The sequence below is a fragment of the Chrysemys picta genome, chromosome 20 (assembly GCF_011386835.1).
Source record: "Chrysemys picta bellii isolate R12L10 chromosome 20, ASM1138683v2, whole genome shotgun sequence".
In the NCBI taxonomy this organism is placed as follows: Eukaryota; Metazoa; Chordata; order Testudines; family Emydidae; genus Chrysemys; species Chrysemys picta.
This window is the reverse complement of record NC_088810.1, coordinates 19,936,786-19,961,836: the sequence shown is the minus strand read 5'-3', so window position 1 is coordinate 19,961,836 and position 25,051 is coordinate 19,936,786. Positions and strand designations below refer to the sequence as shown.

At 47.3% G+C, this 25,051-nt stretch overlaps 1 protein-coding gene across 6 annotated transcripts in view; it reads left to right on the top strand.

The window, feature by feature from the left end:
• The window catches only part of PIAS3 (protein inhibitor of activated STAT 3), a 39,103-nt gene that overhangs the window by 9,834 nt on the left and 4,218 nt on the right, over nucleotides 1-25,051 (top strand). For 4 of the 6 annotated variants that reach the window (XM_008170306.4, XM_008170301.3, XM_008170302.3 and 1 more), the window contains 12 exons: nucleotides 2,120-2,588; nucleotides 9,518-9,602; nucleotides 10,689-10,739; nucleotides 13,443-13,533; nucleotides 15,189-15,323; nucleotides 17,878-17,983; nucleotides 18,619-18,692; nucleotides 19,190-19,350; nucleotides 19,708-19,844; nucleotides 20,288-20,459; nucleotides 22,566-22,699; nucleotides 24,692-24,729. In XM_008170306.4, coding sequence (XP_008168528.1) covers nucleotides 2,123-2,588; nucleotides 9,518-9,602; nucleotides 10,689-10,739; nucleotides 13,443-13,533; nucleotides 15,189-15,323; nucleotides 17,878-17,983; nucleotides 18,619-18,692; nucleotides 19,190-19,350; nucleotides 19,708-19,844; nucleotides 20,288-20,459; nucleotides 22,566-22,699; nucleotides 24,692-24,729 — 1,650 coding nt within the window. In that variant the 5' untranslated portion in view covers nucleotides 2,120-2,122. Of the gene's footprint in view, nucleotides 1-300; nucleotides 320-2,119; nucleotides 2,589-9,517; nucleotides 9,603-10,688; nucleotides 10,740-13,442; nucleotides 13,534-15,188; nucleotides 15,324-17,877; nucleotides 17,984-18,618; nucleotides 18,693-19,189; nucleotides 19,351-19,707; nucleotides 19,845-20,287; nucleotides 20,460-22,565; nucleotides 22,700-24,691; nucleotides 24,730-25,051 lie in introns of those variants that run through there. The other 2 variants (XM_042843300.2, XM_024106983.3) reach the window with 2 other exon arrangements.

Genomic DNA, 25,051 nt, shown 5'->3' with positions numbered 1-25,051 from the left:
GACTAACAGAAGTACTGGGAGCATAAGCTTTCGTGGGTAAGAACCTCGCTTCTTGCATCTGAAGAAGTGAGGTTCTTACCCACGAAAGCTTATGCTCCCAGTACTTCTGTTAGTCTCAAAGGTGCCACAGGACCCAAAATAATTAGTGTAGGTCAACCAAATAATCTTTAGCACTAGTGCCCATCATAGATTTCCGACTGCTTTACACAGGTGAGCAAAGAAAACTCTGTTTGACAGGTGGAGAAGCTGAGAGTATAGCTACGCTGCAAGTGAAAGTGTGGTGGTGGCCCGGGTAGGCGTACCTGCCCTAACTAGCATGGTAAGTCATAGCGTAGATGTGGCGGCAGGGGCTATCACCCGAGCACAAACCCGCTGGAGAGCCTGATAACACATTCTGGTTGCTAGCCCATACCGCCACCAGTAGAGTAGATCTACGTTCGAGCTGCAGCTGTAATTTCCAGCTTGGAGATGTACACGTGCTAGGTTTGATTGAGCTTGTGCGCTAAAAACAGCCATGTAGGCATGGGCTAGCCCCCGGAGTACATACCTACAGTCTCAGACTGGTCTCAGAAGCTACCCTGCGGGTTTTAGCACCCTAGCTCGTGTGTGTACATCTAACCGAGCTGGAAACTATGTCTCCAGCTGCCGTGCAGACGTACCTGTAGTACAATCACACCTTCACTTGCAGTGCCGACGTACCCTGCGGCACAGAATAGCCCAAGGCCACAGCAAGTTAATAGTGGAGCTGGGGCTAGATCCCACCTGCCTTAGGCTGGTACTCTGTCCTGAGGACAGACTCTCCCATGGAAACAACATGACCAATAACTTCCTGTGGTGAAACACCTTGGCGCAGCTGAACAAAGGTAGACAGGAGGAAGGTATCTCCAGACTAATAAACAGGTGCTGGTATTAAGGTCACACATGGGGCCTTAAAGCCCATAGTGAACTGGGAGCCATTCTGAATGATCGATTTGGGAAAAAATAGGGGCAGTTGTCTCGTATGGGGTTCTACTTTTGTGCAACCACTTTTTTCCATGGGAAATGACACGTATTTTTTGTTAAATCTCTTGAGCTTGAAGATCTAGTAGCTCCCACTCATTTGGGTGGAATAGCAAGCATGACTTCTTAAAAAAGAGACCGAGGACAAGGCAATCAAACAGTATATTTGTGCATTCATTTGACGCGCAGTTTCATTTATGGCAATATCTCAAACGTATGAATGTGGTGCCGTATGTCTTGTTAGTGTTAAGTGCCTTTAATGATGATGCCACCCTGCTGCTCTGTGGAGCTCTTGCTGAGATGTGGGCTGAATCTACTGACTCCATTTGTGAGATTTATTGGTGACATATGATGCAGTGAAGAAAGAATTAGCAAGCTTCTTTAATAAGACAATTAGTTAATTCCAGCCTTGGTGTGGTGTTGCTACTCGATGCATGCTTTTTCTTAGACTATTTCTTTTAGTTATGTTAACTCCAAACGTCTCTGACTAATCAGTCATCTGTTAAATCTGTTCCAGATTTGGTACCCCATATGCCAGCCTAAAGGCATACTGGGCAGTATAATGCGGGCCCATAGTTTATATATTGGAAGCAAAGCGGGGAGTTCCAGAATTTAAAAACTGTTAATAACCCAGCCATTTAGTTTATGGGCCAGAGTCTCATTTACAAGAAGGATCTTTTATATCACGCTGGTGATGGAAAAGAGCCTTCAGGTGAGAATAATTTCACCTGCTTTAAGACTCCTTTTCGCCACCAGAGTGGTGTAAAAGGGCCTTTATGTAAATGAGAATCTGTCCCGAAGTGCTCGAGTAGCCATCCCTTGGCATGACAGAACCGCCTCCCCCCTAAAACAACAACATTGCGCTAGTGCAAAAGTGAAATTGCCTAGAAACTGGAACTGACCATTTAGTTCCAATGTCCAAGTTGAGGAAAAATGCAAAGAGGTAAAAGTAAATTAGATGTTTACGGCTCGTTCACCTGTACGCGCAGGTAATGGCATTTGTAATTTGACAGTGTCTCTTTTAAGGTCTCTGCCACTTTCATCTAGTGCATTTGTAGCTTGTGTTTGGACTGTGTATTTGGAATTAGCAGTGTTAACGTTGTTTTCTGTTTTCTTGCAGCACATGGTTATGAGCTTTAGGGTATCAGAACTGCAGGTTCTCTTGGGTTTTGCTGGCAGGAACAAGAGTGGAAGGAAACACGAGTTGCTCACAAAGGCATTACAGCTGCTCAAATCTGGCTGCAGCCCGGCTGTTCAGATGAAAATTAAGGAGCTGTACCGGCGAAGGTTCCCGAGGAAGATCTTAACCCCTTCAGACTTATCCATGCTCCATATTCAGACAGGGCAACTGCCCTCCGCCACTGCACTGACGCAGGGCAGCACAGTGTGTCATTTGCCCTATGATAACAGTTCGGCAGCTTCTACAGTGCCAACGGCTATGTTGCCTCCGGTGCCTATGCTGGGACCCAAACATGAGACGGATGTTCAGCACTTATCCCCGCCCATTCATCCGGTCCATCCAGATGTCAAAATGAAGAGGCTGCCCTTCTACGACGTTTATGATGAGCTGATTAAACCCACCACATTAGGTATGTGAATAAATTAGCTTTTCTGCAGGACACTATTACTCAAAGGTTACTGGCTTGACAGCCCTTGAAACTGGAAGCTTCTGGTTATTCACAGACTGGGCATAGCATGCCATGAGGGCTAGTTTCCCAGACTGCTTTGCAAGTGCACATCAGCCTTGATTTTGAAGGACTACATCTGTGGGTGAGGGCGGGAGTCCGGTCTCCATGGCCCAGTCAGTCCTGGGCGTCTCTGCTGAGATTGGCTATGGTGTTTTTTGTGGTAGAGACATCTGTGAACAAATGAAATTAGATAGTTCTTGTCCAACCAAAAAAATCATCATCTTGGCATTTCTGTACGATGCATAGTCCAGTGGGGCCTTGATCCCTGTCTCAGTCCTTAGGTAGTACTGCAATTGAAATAACCACTGGACCGAGATCTCGTTTTTAATTGGCTACTGAAGAGGTTTAATTGCTCTCGTGGTTTTCTGGATTCAGACTAAGGATTTAGTGAAAAGCCTGATATCTTCTTACTAATCCCTTCAGCCAACCAGTCTCCTGCATCTCTTAAGTGGATAATGACCAGTATAAGCTTTTTTAAAATTTAATTTAATTTTTTTTTATTTTGGCCATCTGTATCCGATAGAGCCAGTTTGTGAACTTTGCTGGGAACAGACTGAGTTCTTCATTATAGTCTAAAAGTCACCCTCTTTTAGAATGGCTGTACTGCCTGTGAGTGATCTGTGATATTTCAGCATTCAGACTACGAAGCCGAGAGAAGGAATACTGGCTTAGTATGGGATGGATTCTCAGAACAATATCTTGAGTGCCAGGTGTGTTAACATCAATACCTTGCAAAAATGACAAAGTAAAATAAAAATCTAACAGTCTCTTGGGTAGCGCCTTTAGAATTCCATGGCACCTTCAGGCCTAATTCTGCGTCACTAGACTTCAAACTTGTTGGCTGGTTCTTGATTTTTTTTCTCCCTTGTTAGGATGATGGTTAACTCAATGAAAGTTAAGAGAAATTAATTGAAAATCATCAATAAAACCCCAATAAATGAAAAAATGTTATTTTTATTATGATAGTGCTTAGAAGTCCCAACTGGGATCAGGGCTCCATTGCATTCCAACAGTAGACAAACATGAAGTAAGAGGCAGGCTCTTCCAGGCAGGAACTTACTGTCTAAACAGACAAAGGACAGGAGGGAAAGTGAAGTTGTGGAGATTCTGAAGGTGAATAGAAATGGAGGACTAGGGGAAGAGATTCCTTTACGCCACGTGGAACTCAGGGGCCCATTCCATTTATGCTTGGCTGGCACGTTAGCAGCACCCCTTTGATAGGTGCCGCATATCTGACATGGTACCACTTGATTAGTCATGTGATTTGGTGCCTCACAGTGGCCTGCTTGAGTTGGGGGGGGAAGTAAGAGTTCAACCCGTACAAATGAGCTGGAATGGTCTCTTTCTCTTTGCCAGTGGTGGGGTGACCGCAGTCAGGGTAATTCTGTGGCAGTCTAACTTCAAGACCTTGCAAGCCCTCCTTATACGTGTAAGGGTGCCAGTAAAAACAATGGTTGGGGGATGGCGCCCAGCTTTTCCCTACAAACCCCTTTGACCCTGGGATGTCTGTTCCTGGCCCCGCCTCCGATTAGCTGGGAGACATTAGATAAGTTGCATATTTGTTTCCCGAAGTGCTAGCCATTTTCCATGCATAACAAAGATACATTATCTGTTGGAAAGAACTCGCGCTTTCCCCATCTGTAAACTGGGGGGAGGGATGGCTGTGTGTCTTCGCTGATGTCTGTGAAGTGCTTTAGGATGCTCGAGCTAATGCGCACTGAAATCTATGGAAAGATCCCCATTGACTTCATGGGGTGCGGCTCAGGCCCAGGAAGAGTCTAATTGCCCCTTTTGAAGCTGTACGTTGTGCGACCTGTCCTGTTAACTAAGGTCACGTGTTGACGGCACAGCCTGGCCTGACCCAGCTTACACCGTTGGAGTGATTGTAGTTTGGATTCGGGTCTGGGTGTTTTCCCCACATAAATGTGGTAGTGTTTGCTGCAGGAGAGAGAGGTATGTCTGGCTTCATTATTCCTGCTCTTGGCACAGCCAGATCTCATCAACTTGACGCTTGTTTTTTTTTAAAGTATATTTTCTTGACTTTGGCTCCATTATCCCTCCCAGGCAACCTGTGGTTTCCTTAAATGGGATGCTCACTCATCATTGCTCTGGGCCAAAATAATCCGCCCCCGCCCCCTCCCCCCGGATAAGCCTTCTTACTCAAATATTGATACTTGAATTAAAAATAAACTTTCTGTATGACTGAGGGGCGGGGGGCGTCTCACACTCTTTGCACACACCAGGGGCTTCTTTTTCCTTCCGTTCCCTCCCATGGGCTCCCTGTGTGAACCCTCCCATCCCCCTCCATGTCAGGGATTCGCTGCAACCCCCGCCCTCATGCCAGGAGCTCTGTGCGAGTCCCGTTCCCCCCTCTGCCACATGTCGGGGTTCACAATTTGTCCCTCCAGGTCAGGGGTTCTGTGTGGCCCCCCCCCCCAAGCCAGGGTCTTCCATTCTCCTCCAGGTCTCCCTCCCCCATACCTTTTTCTCCCATTCTCCCCACCCTGCATGCTGGGGCTCTGTGCTCCCTCATTCCTTCCTTCGCCTCCATGGCAGGGGCTCTGTGTGTCTCTCCCATTCCCCCTCTGCCACATGCTGGGGGAGGTCTGTATGTCCCCTTGTGACGGAGCAGGGAGCAGGGCAGATTTGACCTGGGAATGTTGCAGGGGGATTGCAGTGAGGAGGGGGGACTTCCCTTGAAGGAAGCTACCTGAGCTGTAACCTGAGCCAGGAACGGGGGTGGGGAGAATTAACACCTTCTGCCCGGGAGACTGAACAAAGGAGAGGAGCAGCGGGAGGAGTTGGGAGTTTAGTTTCGGTTTGGGCTGGGTGGTGCAACGCAGGGAACCCCAAGCTGGGGTCTAAGCTCCCTGAACCTCCCAGAGGGACCTAATTGAGGGGGTCTGGTCGTACCTACACGCTCTGCTTGAGACTGTGTTCCTGTCCTTAAATAAACCTTCTGCTTTACTGGCTGGTTGAGAGTCGCAGTGAATCTCGGGAAGAGGGGTGCAGGGCCCTGACTCCCCCACACTCCGCAACACCCCTCCCCATGTTACTGTCCCACATTCCCCTCCCCCCGCATACCAGGAGCTCTGTGTACCCTCCCCATTCCCTCCTCTGCCAAATGTCCCCTTGCCCCTCTCCTCCCATACCAGGGTCCCACGTTCTTCACCTCCACTAGGGCTTGTGCCCCCTTTCCCCTATGCCGGGTGCTCTTTGTGGTTCCCCTTTCCCTTCCACCAATCTAATTTCATTCTTTTTCTGTCTGGGAGGTAAGTTATTCAGGGTGTCAGCGTTTTACAAATGTTTTGGGACCCTGGGCTGAGCTGAGATGTGGGTCGGCAGGATCAAGCTAGAAGGTGTTAATGGCTTCCATCAACCTGTTTTTTTGATCTGTAGACAATTAGGGAGGCCGCTGAAGTGTCTGAGTGGGATAGCCAGATGCAAGGGGCTCAGTGTCCTCCCCCCCACTTCCCTCTTTCTGATTTCTATTCTCCCCAAAATCAAGAGAGTTCTGCCCTGTGATACCTAGAACATTTCAATCAATTCCAAAATTCTGGGAATATGGCATTGAAAAGTTATTGCGTTACCGGCAGAGAATTGCCATTAAGTTGAATGTAAGACCTCGATTTGCTTGGCCAGTTCCGAAATGTGTGTAGTGCCATACAGGCATGTTCTCTGCTCCAGTGAGTTGATGTGACTTATTTCTAGAGTATCCTGAAACTTCTTGATGCTTTAAACAAATAAACCCTGCGCCAAGGAGCTTACAGTAAAAAACAAATCAGTTTTCTGAATTCTGGTATCTAGCAAATATGACTGCCACCCCGAAAATTAGCTGCTGCTTTCTTCTAAACTAAAAATGTTTGCAAAGTTTTGTGTATTTTTATGTAGGGGACTTACTTCCTGCTTTAAGTGGAAACCTCAGTGCAACTTCAGCTGGGTAGCTTGTCAGGCACTTTCATAATAAGGTCAGGAAGGGAAGAGTTGTGATAAGAAGAGGGGAGTGACTGAAGAAGTAGGCTTTCGGGAGAGAGTTGAAAGAGGGAAGATGGTGGATGAAGTCCCTGAGAGCATCTTGGATGTAGGGGACAGCGTGATAGAAGGCACAAAACAGGAGGAATAAGGCAAGAGGATTGAAAGAATGTAGGAAGGGACAGATTTGTGATTATGGCATAGGACTAAAGAATCTGGAGAGTTGTGTTCTGCTCCAGGACGAGTTACTTTGCCTCTCTTTGCATGCTGGAGATAATATTGACCAGGGCTTAAATTCAACCGGAGCTGTCCGGAGCAGAGCTTGAGTAAACATTTTCAGCCCCCCCGGTAGTTTTTAAAGCATGTTGGGGGCTCCGGGAAATACTCTAAGTAATTAAGCCCTGATATTGACCTACCCTCCAGGGATATTGTGAAGATGAATTCATTCTTGTTTGTTCTCAGATACTAAGGTGATGAATGCTCTAGTAACACCTATAAATAATGAAGAGATGAGACCAGAGAGATAGATGGGGAGAAACTAGTAAGAAAGGCAGTGAGAAGGGTTTTAGCAATGGGGCCATGAGGAAGAGGTGGATTTTGGTGATATTGACAGAGGAGGAAGAAGAGAGGAAATTCAGTGAGGGACTGGAGAAAGGCCTTAAAGATGACGCCGGGATTGTCAGAGAGGCTAGCGAGGTTCTGAGCTGGGACAGAAGACGAGTCAGAATGCAGCTCTGGCCAGGACAATGGTTGCTCAGGCAGTCAACATTTCTGCCCTGAAGACCTGAGTCTGTGTTGCGTGGCATGGCAGTGAAAAGGCATGGAGATTTTTGTTGATGAGATGGGAATAGAAGCCACAGAGTCAAGTCAGAAGGGCTCCTAGTTCATTCATTCCTCTTTCCGTGTGTGGAGGTTGCCACTGAGGGTGCCGATTGTGACTCTTTTGTGATAACAAATGTCTGCAAATTGTGTGGCCCAGTGGGCCTGGAAAGCTGCTTTGCGTAACAAAGTTTGAGCACCTCTGTGTTATAGGATGGCTCTGAACTGAGCAATTGTATTGGATAGAAAAGGAGTGATAGGGAGACAGACAGTGGTGAAATTCGTGGACCTTGGCCTAGGTCCTGCTATCACCAAGTTTAGTGGTTTTGCCAGACTTGAGCAGGAGCAGGGCCTTGATCTTGCTCCAGGACTGAGGAATGGAAGGCTAGGATAGAAAGCGTTAAGACAAGGTCAAAAACCTCTCCAAAGAGCTCGAGTTTGTGCTGCCAAGGCAGTTAGCCTGTTTTTGGCAGCTGGCACAAGTTCTGGCAGGTCATCTGCAGAGGAAAGTTTCTGTATTTCAGACCTCACATTCTTCACATTCTTGAACTTCAGGAAATTGGAGAAGCAAGCTCCTAGCCCTACTGTGGAATCCTCTCTTGCAGAATATAGAGTGGGATTAACTGTGTTCTTGGGGAGCCAGGGATGAGGGTGGTGGTGTGCCTAGGAACGTGGTCACAGTCCTTTTTTGGTGCATGTTGCAGTAAGTACTAACATCTGCCACTATTCAGTACGGCAGATTTGACATAACTATCTTGAATTTATGTAATGCCTCTCCTCCTAAATGTGATACCAGCGCTCTTTACAAATCTGTCTGATACCGTGCCAGTGAAACCACCTCTTGGTTGGAATAAACAAACGGTCCAGCTTCCCCACACAAGCAAAAGCAGTGCATGGTAGATGTACGTGGCGTTGATTTGTCCTGATCCAGAGGGATGCTGTACATCTGGGATGACTCCATTGTGGGATGAACCTAGAGCGAGTGCAGCAGAGTGCTTTGTGTTTGAAATGCCTACGAGATCTGCTGTCTTGTAGGTTACCTGAGCTTATGTTCTGCTCCTGGTTTATTTTAGAAGCACAAAGTTTGCATTACTGGTGGTCTGCTACATTGAAGGCAACTTGTTTTTTAAAGGCAAATTCCTCACTAGGATAGATTAAATGAAAATACCTGCGTAGATTAGAAGTGATGTTTCCCCTTGAAGTCAGTAGAGTTTAATTCTCAGGAGGACCATGCTTATCCGTGAAATTTGCCTCCATGTTGATAACTGCTGCTTAAAGTACTTGATTCACCCCTTACGTATGTTTCTCCTTGTGTTTTGTATTTTAGGTAAATGCACAGCTGTTTTTGTATGTTAAATTTAGGACCTTGTCTGTGCCTTTGTCTGGGGAAGATAAGGAAAAGGTCTATAGCTCCTACTATAATTACAATAATGACTATAATTTCCAGAGTAGTTAATGACCTCTGGGATTGCCTAGCTGTGTCTTGGCCCACAGACTCCTCCAACCTGATCACTAACTCCCAGGAAGTGCCATGGACCTTGGTCATTACTGCTTAGTCAGGAAGTTATGTGGTGAAAATATTAGATCAGGGAATTGGGAGGCGAGGGCTCCCGGATTCTGCCATCGACTGACTGACTCTGGGTAAGCTGCTTTGCCTCTCTGTGCCTCAGTTTCCTCATCTGTAAAATGCTGGTGACAGTACTGTGCTACCTTGCACAGGCGATGTTGCTTGGTGTTTGTGATGTTCTTGGAGAGCCCCTGACTGGAAGGCATGTTAGAAGTGCACAGAATTAAGAATAATTGGGGAGGTGTGGACTACAATCCTCGTTTGTGCACAACTACCATTGAAGTCCATGGGAGTTATGACTAAGGACTGCTCTGTATTTATACGGCATGCGATGTGTTCTTACGTAATCGTAGATCAGTTGGTTTTTCTTAAGAACACCTTGCTGACGACCAACCATCCTTCCAGGAGCAGAGAGAGCTCAGCCTGGCGTTCAAGATAATGTTTACCTCCTCCTTCTTTTGTTCTCCTGCAGCATCTACCAACAGCCAGCGGTTTGAAGAGGCGCACTTCACCTTTGCGCTAACACCTCAGCAAGTCCAACAGATTCTCACCTCTAGGTAAGCAAATGGCTGGCTGTTCAGGGCCTGTCTGCCCTATGTGCGCTGCATATGGCTTTTATGCAGGCTTTTCACTTGGCCTCTAATAGTACTGCCAGGTCAGACGAGGGGAGAGGGAAGGAAAAATTTGGCAAGAGGTTTGGTGGCTGAGACTAACAAAGGCCTAGTCTTCACTTACCGGCTGGTCCGGCGGCACGCCATCGATGTTCTGTGATCGATTTATCGCGTCTGGTTAAGACGCGATAAATCGATCCCGGATCGATCCCGGAAGTGCTCACAGTCGGCGCCGGTACTCCAGCTCGCCGAGAGGAGTACGCGGCGTCGACGGGGGGAGACTTCCTGCCGCGTCTGGACCGCGGTAAGTCCGGACTAAGGTACTTCGAATTCAGCTACATTATTAACGTAGCTGAATTTGCGTACCTTAGTCCGAAGTCCGGACTAAGTGGGGACCAGGCCTCCGACAAGGAGGTCAGGTGACGTGGGAAAGGGAGCTTGTGCCCCTGAGCGCTTTCACTGCAATAACTGGGAATAAAATACCTGGGCCAGATCCTCGGCTGGTGTAAATGGCGTCGCTGCCTTGAGCTCAGTGGTGCTATCCTGAAGAGCGGACTCCAAGTCTGTAGAATGGGATTGACTTTGTGTACATATCAGAGTCAATGTAGCAACCGGATAAAAACATATAAAACTGGCCTCCGGATCATGTTTGCATTGCCGGTACTCTAGCTGGCTTGCTTGGTCCCTTTTAGCACATGAAACAGCTATGCACTAGCAGGGGAGTGGATTGGATGATCGAATAAGTCTTTCTTTTCTGATTTATTTACTTCCTCTTCTTTCTCCACCGTGTGTCTGTTCCCTCTCTTCCATTCAGCAATATTTTGCTGTATGCCCCTGTTTGGGGATTTTGGCTGCTAGCGAGAACAGAGTGACCAAAAGCAGAAAGTAGCTTTTACAACTCATGGGTGCTTGTTTTATTAGTACTAAAAGATATATTATTATATCATGGTTAATGAGATGTTTATAATGATGTAACTATCATTGTGCCTAGTAAGCAATGCCAGCCATTTAAGAGATCTTTTTCTGTTGCAGAGATATCTTACCAGGTGCCAAATGTGACTACACTGTACAGGTACAATTAAGGTAAGAGGTAGAACATTTGTATGTCCTCTTGATCTGAAAAGTGAATGACCAAAACCCTTTTCTTTGAGCTACTGTTTTGGCTGTAACATCATACTTTTGGGGAATCAGGCCTTAGCATTCAGTGATTTGGTTTTGCATATCTAAAAGCTCGTCGAATTCTGAAACTTTAGGTGCTGTGTTGAGATGAAGATCTTTAGATCAGCATGGCTTGTTCTGAGAAGAGGCAGCCAGGGTCAGACACTAAACCAGGCAGAGTCATCGTGAGAATCCAGGAGACTGAGTGCATGCTCTCTCTGCTTTTCCTCCTTAATGTTCCACGCTGCAGCCGTCTGGCAAAATCGTCATGGACTGCCATGGGAGTTCTGCCTGATGACGATCCAATCCTGCTCTTTTTAACCAGCTTTTATGTTTCTATAGACCTGATCTGCTCCTTTTTCATCTTTCCTTTTTTAAACACTTTTTAAAAGGTTTTTTTCTTTTTAAAGGGTCGCTATTAAAAGTGCAGCAGGAAAGCAAAACACGTAGCTTACCTTAAAACGTGCAATATTCTGTTCACAACTCCTCCATGCTGTTTCTAAACTATCTTGCATTTTTGTAAAGTGCCTATTATTTTAAATATCCCAAAGTGCTTCACGAGCTATACTTTGGAAATTGTGGCAGCCAGCTGTGGGGTGTTGACCCTGCATTAACAAGCTAGTGAGCGACGTCCCTCCGATTAGAGGCTCTATAACCTCCTTTTTCCTGCTCTGTTTGCTCCGTTCTTGTACATAAACAGTACAGTGAAACATACTGGCCTCTTGCTGTCTGAAATGAGTTAGGGAGAAAGACTCTTGTAAATTTCACCTGTGTGACTGAGACAAGCATTGTATGTTGGTGGGTAGAAACCTCACCTGTATTTAACTCACCGGAGCAGGATTATTTATTTATTTTGGCCTACCAGTCTCAACCAGCACCCCCTTCATATTTTTTAGGGGTACAATATCTTCCATTAGTGTCGAAAGAAGCCTTTGTACAACCTCTGTGGTGTTTGAATGCTTCTCTTTTGCTATAGAGAGAACTGTTGCCTTTAGTTGGCAAACTTTAATGTTGGAGTTAGGAATGAGAATTGTATCATAGGAGCCCCATCTGGGCCCAACTTTCTCAGACGTGCCTCACCTTGAAAACTTCCCATGCTTCAGTACAAGAGAGAGAAGTCTAACCCCTATTTTATCCTTCTCTTTGTCTGGACTGCAGTGGGATAGGTTAGAAAACAACCGGCACAGATTCTGACATGCTAGTGCCAAGGATCTGTATCAGTGTGACGCCAGGGCTTGTCCTAACAAAAAGCAGACCAGTGTCATATTTGACTCAAGACTGTGTGGCAAGTCTCTGGTTTCAATGTGGGGTGTGGTCTCTCTTTGGCAATGCAGCTTAATTTGAAACCAAATAAAATGCACGATCATCTGATTAAATGGGATTAGAATTTGAATGCGATCCCCTTCTGGGTTTCTCTTGCTGACATCTTTATGCCTGTTGAAGGCAATTGTAAGATATTAAGTGGTGGTAGATGAGCATTGAAAAAATATAAGGGCTGGCCTACACTGGGAATTTACATCAGCATAGCTATGTCTCTTGGGGGTTTGAAAAATACACACCCCTGAGAGCAGAGGGTTGGACTAGATGACCTCCTGAGGTCCCTTCCAACCCTGATATTCTATGATTATGCCGACGTAACCTCCATGTAGACATTGCTAGGTCGATGGAAGAATTCTTCGTCAGCCTAGCTACCTCCTCTCCGGAAGGTGGATTACCCACATAGATAGGAGAACCCCTCCCATTGGCATAGGTAGTGTCTACACTGCAGCACTACAGTGACGCAATTGCAGTGGTTTAAGTGTAGACACACCCTATGTAATAATTAATCTCTCCTCCTGCTGCAAGATTTACATTCAGATAGATGTAATTCCATTTTAGTTCCTCAGAGGGTTGTAAATTATTTTTAAATGACTTTAAATTCTGTTTCAGAGTAGCAGCTGTGTTAGTCGCCATCAGCAAAGCTTATGCTCTAATAAATTTGTTAGTCTCTAAGGTGCCACAGGTACTCCTGTTCTTTTTTAAAAATTCTGTAGCTCCTTTCCCCTGGAAGCGCCGGGTAATTTATAGATGCTGCATCATTGAAGAGCGCTCCTCTCTGGGATGGAGGGCAGCAACCATATGGCACCAAGCATGCTTCTTAACAGCTGGTTGTGTGGGAATTTTAACTGTGAGAACAAGGCAAATTCAACTTTCTCTTACTAAAGTCGCAGACAGGGCATCTTTCAAAATATCCCCCCCACATGGGAAACTGAATGGAGCTCAGTTTATCTGCCATGGAAGGCTGACAGGCTTAAGACACCATGCCTTGACTTTAAACTTTAGGTTCTGGGGAGTTTCGTTTTTTCAGACCAGATCACTGATCGCCCCCACCTAGGACATGCATGATGCACACTAGTAATTGGTTTTAGTTGCTGTCATCTATGGAACTTGCATTTGGAACCAATAGATTTTCTGTGTGGAGTGTGTAGAATATATTTGTTGTATGTGTGACATTTTTGTGTACTCACATGTATTCCAGACATTGATATGTTTGGCTTGAAAAATGTTCTCTCTCTAAAGAAAAGTTTTAGCTGCCATTTTGTGTGAGTATCACCACTCATTTGCCAGTTTCTCCCTCCTGCTTCTTAGGTTTTGCTTGTGTGAAACCAGCTGCCCCCAAGAAGATTATTTCCCTCCTAATTTATTTGTCAAGGTCAATGGAAAACTCTGCCCTCTGCCTGTGAGTAAATCTCATTCCTTGCTTATGGGGGGGCAAATTCTGCCCTCATGTATGCAATCGCAACTCCCGCAAAGCTTTGTGGGAGCTATGCATATATATCAGAGATTCAAAGTTGGCTCTAAGAACTGAATGGTGCCATTAGGATGTCATACTGATCTTGTTACATGCTGGTGAACTGGTTTAGAAGGAATAACTTACCCAAACTTGCCTGTTCCTCTAATTGAACACTAAGGCCTGGTCCCCACTAAGCCCCCACTTCGGACTAAGGTACGCAAATTCAGCTACGTTAATAACGTAGCTGAATTCGAAGTACCTTAGTCCGAACTTACCGCGGGTCCAGACACAGCGGGGAGGCTCCCCCGTCGATGCCGCGTACTCCTCTCGCCGAGCTGGAGTACCGGCGTCGACGGCGAGCACTTCCGGGATCGATTTGATCGCGTCTTAACCAGACGCGATCAATCGATCCCAGAACATCGATTGCCTGCCGCCGGACCCTCCGGTAAGTGAAGACGTACCCTAAGCTACTTGGTTATAACTTGTACTGTGAAGGCAGAAGTGCGAGAATAGCGTAAGCGAAGCTGATCCTGCAGTAATTCAACTGGACCCAAAATGAGAATTAACAGAATTCTCACTTGAGAACCTGAACTGCTTATGAGATTTCTGGCCCAGTTCAGTAGGTCCAAGTGGGGATGATAAGCACTGGGGCCAGGATTTTCAGAGGGGGAGGGTGGTTTGTTGTTTAAGCTCCCATCTTTAGATGCCTTAAATGGGTCTGATTTTCAGAAAGCCCAGAACCACTCGCTTTCTGAAAATCAGGCTCCGTTAAGGAGTTTCAGGTTTGTCCCATGAAAACTTTGGCTGTTCCTCTGAACCGAGCCTTTCTGAGGTTAGTCTGTCACCACCTTAATATCCCAGTTTGTTGACCTCCATTAATATTATGGCTTGGAAGTGGCCTCTTCGTAATTAAGGTTGAGTCCTTATAAAGTTTTATTTTAGTACCCTTATTATTCTGGGCTTGGAAAACTCCTTTGGCCTGGAAGTTGCCAGATTCCCCCCGCTGCAGTGCTGAAGGTCCAGGGTTCAAAGCCCTCTTGATGGCATAGAATAGGGGAATTTGGTTTTATTTTTCCTCTTAAAAAAAACAAAACAAAAGAACCAAAAGCTAGGAAATTACAGACAAAAAGCTCTGTTAAAAGATTATTTCGGTTTCAAAACCAAGCATTTGAAAGGAATGAAATGCTGCCTTTACAGTCACCTGTGCAACCTTCATCTTCCTCTGCCGAGACAAGAAACACCTCTTTTGTGTCCAAACTAAATAACCTTGCAGAAAGCCTGCAAGAAAGCTGCAGCCAGAACTGTTTGCTTAAAAGAAAACACTTTGTGCCCGTCAGTATTGGAGGAGGGCTTGGAGTCCGTTGTGAAATTAAAACGGATCGTAGACTATGAAACTGGCTCCAATTTCATGTTGTATTGGCTGTGGTTAAAATTCCATTAGTTTGCCTCCAGGGTTCTGATTGTTCAGGTGTTGCACAGGTGGGGAGGGGGACCTCAGGATAAAATCAGCTATAAAAGAGTAGGGTTTGCAATGTGTCCTACAGGGCATTGATCCTATAAGGAAACTTGGTTGATCTCAAATAGCTTCCTTGCCTTTGCAGGGCTATCTGCCGCCCACTAAAAACGGTGTGGAGCCAAAACGACCGAGCCGTCCCATCAATATCACTCCTTTGGTGCGGCTTTCGGCAACTGTTCCCAATACGATCGTCGTGAATTGGTCCTCCGAGTTCGGCAGGGTAAGTGACGTGAAGCACGGCAGGCGCTGAGCCTTTTTAAGGCAAAGGATTTCTCCCGGGCAGGTAGAACTTGTGGCCTCCTAAGTCTTCATAATTGGCCTTGTGCTGCACACCGTAGCAACTCAGTACTGCATGGTGACTGCAGGGAGAGAGCGCTGGGCCTCCTGCTCTGAAAGCATGGACTCCTACTACTTGAGCTAAGAGAGACTCTCCATTAGCTATTAGCAGCAGAAGGCTTATGACACACAGATCAGCCATTCTGATTACATCCAATAGAGGGTAGTAGTGTGGCACTATGATAAATGTGGGAATTTTGGTAGTATATGTATTATCCCTGTGCATGCCTCAGTTTCCCTCTGGTCTTTGCATTGCTATACACTGAGTGTAAAGGGAGGGGATGAGGTGTTTGACTCGCGCAGCAGCCTGGCTGGAGACCAGTGTCCTTGACCAACTGAATAAAGTCTACACATGTGAACAAAGGATCCTTAGAGACATTGCAAACCCCAATGGCCAGGACAGTCACACCTTGTAAACAACAGCTGAGAAGAAGGAGATTTCCCTCTACCTCTCCGCAGGGAAGCAGAGCAAAGATCCCAGGCTGGGGAACAAAGTGGAAAGGTGTCAGGTGGCTGGGGTAAGAGCAGAGTTAGGGTTCTGACCTGGGACTTCACTAAAAGGTTCAGCGAGGTTGATCTAATTTTTAAGTGTCGACCAGGTCTGAGAGAGAGAGTCAGGATGGATTCTACAGGAGCTTGGCTGGGTGAAGTCTTGGCATTGGCCAGTCTGAACTTTTGCTTCCCTGCTAACCTCTGGACTTTCCGATTCTGTAGGCCAGGTGATTAATAAACTGTTACCTTGTTTTGAAAAGGCTCCCTGGTGTCACTGCAATAACTTCCTGAGAGCATGGCACCCTGAAGGGGTTGTGCAAGTCTCCCACAGGAGTCTGGCTTGGCTGGACTGGCTGCAGGGAGCCCCAGAGAGACATAGGGAGTGCTGGCACCCAAAGGCCCAGTTTTGGAGTCATGGAAGCCACAGGCCTGCCCCTGTAGAATTATGGATCCTTGGGGTCCGGCACACTAAAGGGGTCACACACAAGAGACTGGTTACAGGCTGGGGCGTAGGCCAGACACTCGATCCATGACAGCTGGTGGGAGAAGGGCAGATTCTGAATGCCAACAGGAGTATTTTGCAATAAGTGACGTGCAGCAGTAAAAACAAGGTTAGTCAAAGAAAACAGCAGAAAATAGCGTATAACCACCTCCCTAAGAAGAACATCACAGAGCTGTGCAGGGAGAGAGAGGTAAGCACTGGGAAGTTAAACCAGGCACAGCTGATCGCGGGGCTGGGCAAGGTGAGGAGGCCAGGAGCAGAGCTCCAGACCTAGGTGGGAGTCTGAGGATGGCAGAGGCGGTAGTCACAGCTTCTCCAGCAGCAGCTGGACATCTGCAGGGCTCAGTTCCCCCGCTCTGGAGTTGGAGTGGCAGAAGCTAGGGCTGGACGCAGAAAGGCTCCGGATGGAGGAACTGAGGCTGGAGATCGAGGTCCAGTTACTAGAGGATTGTGAAACAGGATGTGGAAAAGCAGTTGAATGAAAGACAAAAAGGAACAGTAAGTGGGGAGAGACTGTAGGATGCCCGCCCTGCAGGGGGCATAGGTGCTAAATTATTGGTCCCATTCCAGGAAGTGGTGGGGGGAAGAGATGTCTACCTCCCCACCTTTGAGAAAGTTTGTGAGTTGAACCAAATTCCCCCTGCACACTGGCTGCATAGTGTCACTCCCTTACTGGGTCCCCAAACCACTGAGGCATATAGCCAAGTGGACTGGGCTGACGCTGGGAACTATGAACCGTTCAAGAGAGCCTTATTGCATGTGTTTGACTTAACACCTGAGGCCTACGAGAAAAGGTTTCGGGGTGTGTAAAAGAACAAGGGGGTGATGTACATGGAGGTTGGCACCTTGATAGCCAATTGTTCCCACAGTGGGGTAAAGGGGCCAGAGTCCCCACTCTGGAATCTTTGTATGAGGAGTTTAGAGCAATTGTGTGAAATGTGTCCCCTGGAGCTTGTGTGTGGTTAGCGGATTGGACACCTAGAATTCACGTAGTGTGGGCCAGTTGGCAGATCAATTTGTAGATAGTAGGCCCAGCGACCAAAGGGGAGTGGCCTAAAGCATGGGTCCCCTTGTGGGAGCTCCCCAAAAGTTGGATTTCAATAACTCCAAAGCGGGTCGGGGAGGGACAGCTGGTCCCAGTAGACCCCTGCCAAGGGACCACAGAGACCTGAGGTGCAACACCTGAAAAGGAGCCAGGCCTCCCCCTGCAGGGCTAGCGTGGTAGCGCACAAGAATTTTTTGTGGAAAGAGCCTATATTTGCGTGGGCCTGTACAGACATTAAGGAAGGTGTTATACAGGTACAAAGTGTCACTAGTAGTTGTTAAAAATCCCTTTTTACAGCACTGTACAGTTACTCCAGGCTTTGCAAACAGAGACAAGCCCTCTTCCCCAGCAGTTTGCTTTGCAGGCTAGAAGGCCTAATGTCAGTCTTTCTGTCAATAGAACTACTCTCTGTCAGTTTACCTGGTGAAACAGCTGACTTCAGTCACACTGCTACAGAAGCTAAGAGCCAAGGGCATTCGGAACCCAGACCACTCCCGGGCCCTGAGTGAGTAGCTGCTCCTTTACGTTTTTTAACCGTTTGTTACACGATCTCTAGCTGAATAGGTCTGAATCCTACTACAGCAAACTAGGCAAGCCCCAATTCCCATACACCCTCTTGCAAACACACATACGCATAAGGTTACACATTTTTATGAAAAGCATGAACTGCCGTCGAAAACAAAGATACTGGAGTTGAGTGGAGGGAAGGGGGTTATACTGCGTGGCTGCTGGTAACATCACGGGACGAGCTCCACGTAAAAATTCACAAGGCTGCCCTCCTCCTTTCAAGCTCTCCTTAAAACCCCTCTGTGCTGTAATGTCTGTCCAACACTTAACAATGATTAGGCAGCTGGTGGTTGTGCTTGGTGCTTAGTGCACTAATCGTAGGCTGGCTCACCGGTAGCGTGTTCCCTTTGTCTGTCGTTTCTGCCGGTTGTTTCTTCTTCAAGGTAGGTTGTAAGATCTTTTGTTATATGCCCAAGGGAGCCCTGATTGGGGCCTCTAGGGTCTAATACAATAGAAATGATGTGTTTGCGACCATAAACATTTCCTAGATAGCTAACTTCATACTATAAGATATATAATCTTAAAAATATCACTAGCACTTTTAATAAACCTGAGAAACTTTTTTCCTTTCAGTCAAAGAAAAATTAACAGCTGATCCCGACAGCGAGATAGCGACAACGAGCTTACGGGTTTCTCTCATGTGTCCGGTGGGTTCTATACGAGTTCTCTGTGCTTCAACATCCACTTGGTGTTTGCTTAAAAATGTCATGCGGGAACAGCAAAACTAGTGCTGCTGTTCCGGTTTTATAAAAGGTTCTCCTCCTTGGGAGTCTTTTTATTAAACCAACCCCTTTTCCCCATGCGTAAAAATTGGCTGGAAATGCTGATCCAAACTTTTCAGCGTATACACCCATATGTATATAGTATTTTCTGGGCGTAGCCTAAACTGGGTGATACTGACTAAGGCTGTGTAAAGTTTTCCACTTTCACCAGTTAGGATGTATGTGTGGGGTGGGAGATCCAAGGAGGTTCAGCTTTCCCATCCATGGTGAAGCCTTAGTTGATGCTACGTCACATACCCCTCCTGGGCACGTTCAGTGAAAGGACCAGAATAGGAAAAAATGGGACTTGTTGGTTTCTCCTGGTGCCCCGTGGAAGCACTTTGTATCAAACCGTGTTAATTTCTCCTTTCTCTGTCTTCCAGCTGGGTAAGATGAGGCTAATAGTGCCCTGCCGAGCCATTACCTGCACCCACCTCCAGTGCTTTGACGCGGCGCTCTACCTTCAGATGAACGAGAAGAAACCTACATGGACCTGCCCTGTGTGTGATAAGAAAGCCCCCTATGACAGCCTGATCATTGATGGGTAAGCCGAGTAGGTTTCTGGGTCCAAGACCAGCCTGGAAACTCTTTTTAGGCTAATCCCTTAATGTTGGTATGTACAGACAGTCCCTGCCTTGAACAACTTTAGTCTAACGCTCCCACTCATTCCACATAGACCAGCCTGACTCCTGGTCAGTACTGACCTGAGCTGGACTTGGAAATGTAATTCTCTATATTTCATTTACCAGTCCCCTGAGCCCATCAAGTCTGTACCATGAGCCCCCCTCATGTCTGTACCATCAACACCCAAGCGTTCAGGGCCAGGCAGGCTCCCTCAGAGGTGCGGATCTTTTCATGGACGGCTTTTTTCAGCTTATGCTCTTGCTCAATTGTGTGACAGGTTGTTCATGGAAATCCTCAACTCGTGCACGGACTGTGATGAGATCCAGTTCATGGAAGATGGCTCCTGGTGTCCCATGAAGCCCAAGAAAGAAAACCAGGAGGTGTGCCCGACATCTACGTACAATGGGATTGAGGGTACGGGAGCTACGGGCACCATCTCTTTAAAAATGTCTTGCTTTTCCATAGCACCTTTCTCTGGAAGGGTCCAAAGCATTTCAGGTACTTGAAATACGATCTGTATATGCGGGTCGCTGCACCACTGAAGTGCAGCCAAGAAACACAGCAGGTGTTTAACAAGGCACAGCAGTGCTACATAACCACTTACGATGGGAAAGGAAGAAGAATCCCATGTCCAGTTGAAACTGCAGAGGGTAATTCTAGCTAGGCTGAAAGCAAGTACTAGAGCTGAAATTTAGCAAGGATGCCAGTGTTAATACTCTGTTATAAAAAGGGATGACACTTTTACTATGAGGCTTAATGTTATTTGAGATCCTCGGGTGGAAGCTGCTTTGTGGGGCAATGATTTGCCTTCAGCTACCTTGGCCAACTGTAGCTTCTTGCTTCCCCTCTCTCTGCAGCCAGCTCCCTTTACACCGTGGGCTCCGACGGAAAGCACTCCTTGGAGAGCAAAAAGCAAGTGGAGGTCATCGACCTCACGCTGGACAGCTCATCAGATGAAGAGGAGCCTCCTATCAAGAAACAGTGCCCCGTCTCCACTGTGGCTATCCCGTCAGCAGTAGGGCCCAAGGGGTAGGACACCTCTTATAAACCCTTTCTGGGTTTTCCTCTTTACTCTCTTTCCTGCATGCTGCAGATGTCACAGTAACAAGGAGAGGCAGCTTGTCCCAGTCATAGAAAATGTATTGGACCAGGCCAGTGGTCTCGGTAGTCCTGTGTCTGGAAGTCTATACAGGACGCTTGGGGAAAGCAAACTCTCCACCCTCGCAGTAATACACATTGCCAGTTGTATTGATACCATAGTATAAGGGGATGGGAGGCACATCTCCGCTTGACCCTGGGCCATGATGAGAGCGTTCCCTGAAGCATGGGGATCGATAACGTGTGTCACTTTCTTAGATACTGTTTTCATTTATGTGACTCCTTTTTTTAATTCACAAAGTGTGACGTCTCACTAACTCGGTGTAGCCCTCATTGTATTTGAGTTTCACGATCGCTTCATGTTGAACTGGTGCCCACTCAGGTATAGCAGAGTGTTTGGGGAATTGTACTGATTTTCAGAGGCCTGGAATATGTAGCATGGGCATGACGACTTTGGTGGTTTATTTGCTGGCTTGACTAATGGACAAACACGCAGGAGTTTTGTATCAACTTTTGTGCATACAATTTCTGTGTAGAGCAGGACAGACCGTGCTTTTCCCTTGTCTGGTTTCCAAATGTCAGAAACCATTTAAGAGAGAAATTGATTTGGGCACTGTCCTGTCTCCGTGGCACGGGTGTTGTGCCCCTCCTTGGTCAGTCCTGTGTGCCCCTGGGAGGGGTGCATGCCTCACACTTTGAGAAACACTGTCTGATGGGATTGTGGCTTATATTGCTTCTTCAATAGCAGCAGGATCAGCCCCTGTATGATGAAGGGGCCCTTGTGCCTGTCACTTAAAGCATGTCTACACTGGTATAAAAAAAAAATAATAATTTCCCACAGCAGTGAGTCTCCGAGCTCGGATCAACTGACTGTGGATGGTGCTGTGGGGCTACAAGTAGGAGTGTAGCCGATCCCACTTGGGCTGGAGCCCGGGCTCTGAAACCTACCCTCCCTCTTGCTGGGTGACAGAGCCTGGGCCCCACCTGAGCAGGAACATCTACACTGCCGTATTTGATCTGATAGCACGAACCCCGCAAGTCTGAGTCAGTTGACTTGCAGCTGTGGTGGTGGTGATGATTTTTGCAGTGGAGACGTACCCGTAGTCTATCTGGCCCAGATCCACAAAGGTATTGAAATCAGTGGAAGATCCTTTGCAGATCTGGGCCTCAGTTTCTCCAGCATTAAAACAGGAAGAATGATACTGACCTTCTATGAGATCTACTGATAACAAGCGATGGATAAGAGCAGGGTGGTGGGATCCTCCTCTGTACAATGGGGATAAATAACATTTCCCTATCTCACAGGGGAGTTGGAAGGATAAACACTAAAGGTTGTGAGGCACTCAGGTACTGCCGTAATGGAGGCTATAGAAGTACCTTAGATCCAAGTCAGATTTTTTTGTAAGTGATTTTTATTTTAGCTGTGTATCTTTAAACAGGTGACCTCGTGTTCTTTTTTTTGCTAGTAATATTTGGCTTTTATATAGCGCTTTCCATCCGTAGACTTCAGAATATGCTTTCCACTAGAGATCAGTGGCATTATCCCCATTTTACAGATTGGGAAACAGAGGCACAGATTGGGGAAGTGATTTGCCCAAGGTCACCCAGCAGGCCAGTGACAGAGCCGGGTATAGAACCCTGGTCTCCTGAGTCCCAGTCCAGTGCTCTGCCCACTGCATGACACTGGCTCCCCTCTATGCACAAGCTGAGGGCATGGGTAGGACAGCTGATAATGGTTCTGGGAACATGCCGTGACCAGGATGGAGGCACCCCACAAGAGTGCAGCTAGTCACTGATAAGCTCTGACACCTGAAGCTGAGGCCTAACGGGGCTGGGCGTTCAGGACAGTTGGTGACGCTGCATCAGTCTCATTTCCCATGGTGGGGTGGGGCCTGCTGCTTGGTGTCCAGTATTGTCTCTTGGGGTTTCTTCCTGGTGCTTCACTGGCCCTGACTTAAAGGGCAGGCTGCTGGTGTGTTTCACACCCGGAGTTGTGGTCGCTTTGCTCTGCCTTATTGGGTTTCTGTTCCATTTCAGGGTGTTAAATGTTGATCACCAGCCATCCTCGGTGCTTCGAAGTCCTCCCATGGCAGCTATCGGCAGCGACTATCTCTCCAGCCTCCCAATCCCTGAATACCATCCTTCCTACCAGGTGCCATCAGAGATTCAAGGTAAGGAGAGCAGCGCTTTCCAAATCACCTATTCGGGCAACTGTACCAGTTTACCAGACCGAGACCTCAGCTGTAGCGACCAGCGCCCGTGGCTCCCAATCAGTTACGTATGATCTAACCCACAAAGGCACTTGGGCCGCTCTTTCGCCCAGCCTTGTAAGGCTTGGAGCAGCCTCATGACCGTTGCCGATCAGAGCACAGGTAGTTGAACGGCGGATTTCGCTTAGCCAGGGAGCAGGAGCCTGAAGTACCAGCCCTGGTGCGCGATTTCTGCAGACCTGCAGGTGAGCTCCTTAGTGAGGCAGAATAAATTGAAAGCTGATTGTTAGTAACAGAGGATGGAGAAGACCTACCCCTTAGCTGGCCTAGTGGCTAATGCTTTTCATGACCAGAGACTTCCATTCCTGGTCTTGCTCCCGTGGCTGCCATAAAGGGAAATGGAGGCAGCCAGCTCCACCCTGGAAGAGTGGAGAGATTTGTGTCATTCAGTTGCAACCTCCTCAGGCCTGATCTAAGATTGCAAAGTGATAGTTCACTGCTCTAGAAAACCGCTTCCTGTCATCTGAATCTCTCCAAGTGCTTCACAAAAATCACTCGCCGTGCCCCACTGAAGGAGACCTTAACATTCCAACTTTACAGATGGGGACAGAGAGAGGGAGAAAGTGACTTGCCCTGAGGTCACACAGCAAGTCAGTGGCAGAGACAGGACGAGCAGTGTTCTAATTTCCAGTCCCCCACACAGCCCACTGGGCACACTCCCTCCTCCTTGGCTGGTGGAACCCTTGCACGGTAACAGGCCGATGGCCTGTTAGGAAGCTTTGATAAACTAGCTGATTCCTAGCTGTCTGGCATCAGCACGTGGGTGTCCATTTCGGGTTGTACAAAAAATGTCATTTCATTCTGCTGGAATCACAGGAGGGATCTGAACCCACGTCTCCTCCCTCCTGGGTGAGGCCTTACTCGCCGGCCTAGAGAGTCGCTCTCTCTTTGGCCCAATGAATATTTAACAGTTTATGCAAAGTGGAACAGTTGCAACAGAAAGGACTGAGGGCAGCCCACCCCAGAGTAGTCTGTGCACCACAGTGGGTGGGGTGTTCACCAGGGAGGGGGTCAATCTGAGCTCAGATCTCTGCTCCAGAGTCATGATTCCGTCTCCCCCATCCCAGGCAACAGTTTCGGGTTGACCGAAACTACATTTTTTTGGCAACAAAAAAAAAAACCCTCTTCACCCAGCTCTAGCCCTGAGCTTTGTGACACTAAGGACCTAGGGTGCATTTTGCAAGAAAAATGTTGTCAACACCAGCATCTGGGCCATTCCGCTTTGGGACATTGCTTCCCTAAATTCCACTTGTGGCTTCCTTTCGTAAACACGCTTTGCACTCCCCCATCCTCAGCCGCTCGGTAGCGTTGCTGAGCGCTGTTAAACAGCTGCTGCGTTCCACCCCCGAGATGGCTGCGCTTCAGCAGTGCATGATGTTGAGGATTCTTATTTAAAGTGAATCCTATAGATAGTTGGCAAATGTGCTAGTAAATTTTGCCCAGTGATGATGGGACACGCACCCACTTTAAGGTGCCCTAACGCTGCCAGATGTGTACACGTGAGAATCTGGCCCCCGATGTATTTCAACACCAAGGCTACATGATCAGTTACAGAGGGCTTTGTAGCCCACCGGGAGTGTGTGCACCACAGCTCCCCCTTCTGCCAGTCTAGAGAGGCTCCTAGTTGTGACAACTGCAGCTACAGAGACTTGGCTTGTTAGCTTATGCCTTTAGCTCTGAAAGTTCCCACGTCTCTCCCCGGGGTTGGCCAAAAAGGAGCCATCATGGTCCGTTACTGACCTACAGCATTGAGGTGGATCGGATGTAACACAGTCTCTAAAGAAGCAATTGGATCCCATCCCATTAGTTGACCCTTGAAATCTAGCACAAATTGGCTCCCTCCCCCATACATTTATTTATTATTAAGTTATTTTTCCCCTTTTATTTTTCTAGGTCTGGATTTGTTTACCTTCCTTCAAAGTGAAAATCAGGTAAGGTTGGGGGGCGCTGTCTCTCTCTCTCTCTTTTCTTTCTTTCTCTCTTTTTTTTTTTTTTTTCCTTTTCCTCTCTGGCAAATCTGTAGACCAGTAACCCTGTCCTTTTCCTCTCAGCCAATCCTCCGCCTCCTCCACTGTAGCAATCTGGGCCTGATGTGGCCAACGTTCACATGGCCAAGCATGGCCACGTGCCTTTAGGTTCCATTGCTGTTGCCTGGAATGGTCCATGTGCTGTCTGTGGCTTGGAATGCTGGATTCTTGCTTTCGATACATGACTCTTCTTTCCCTTATTTGCACCTGTATTCTTCACCCTGCC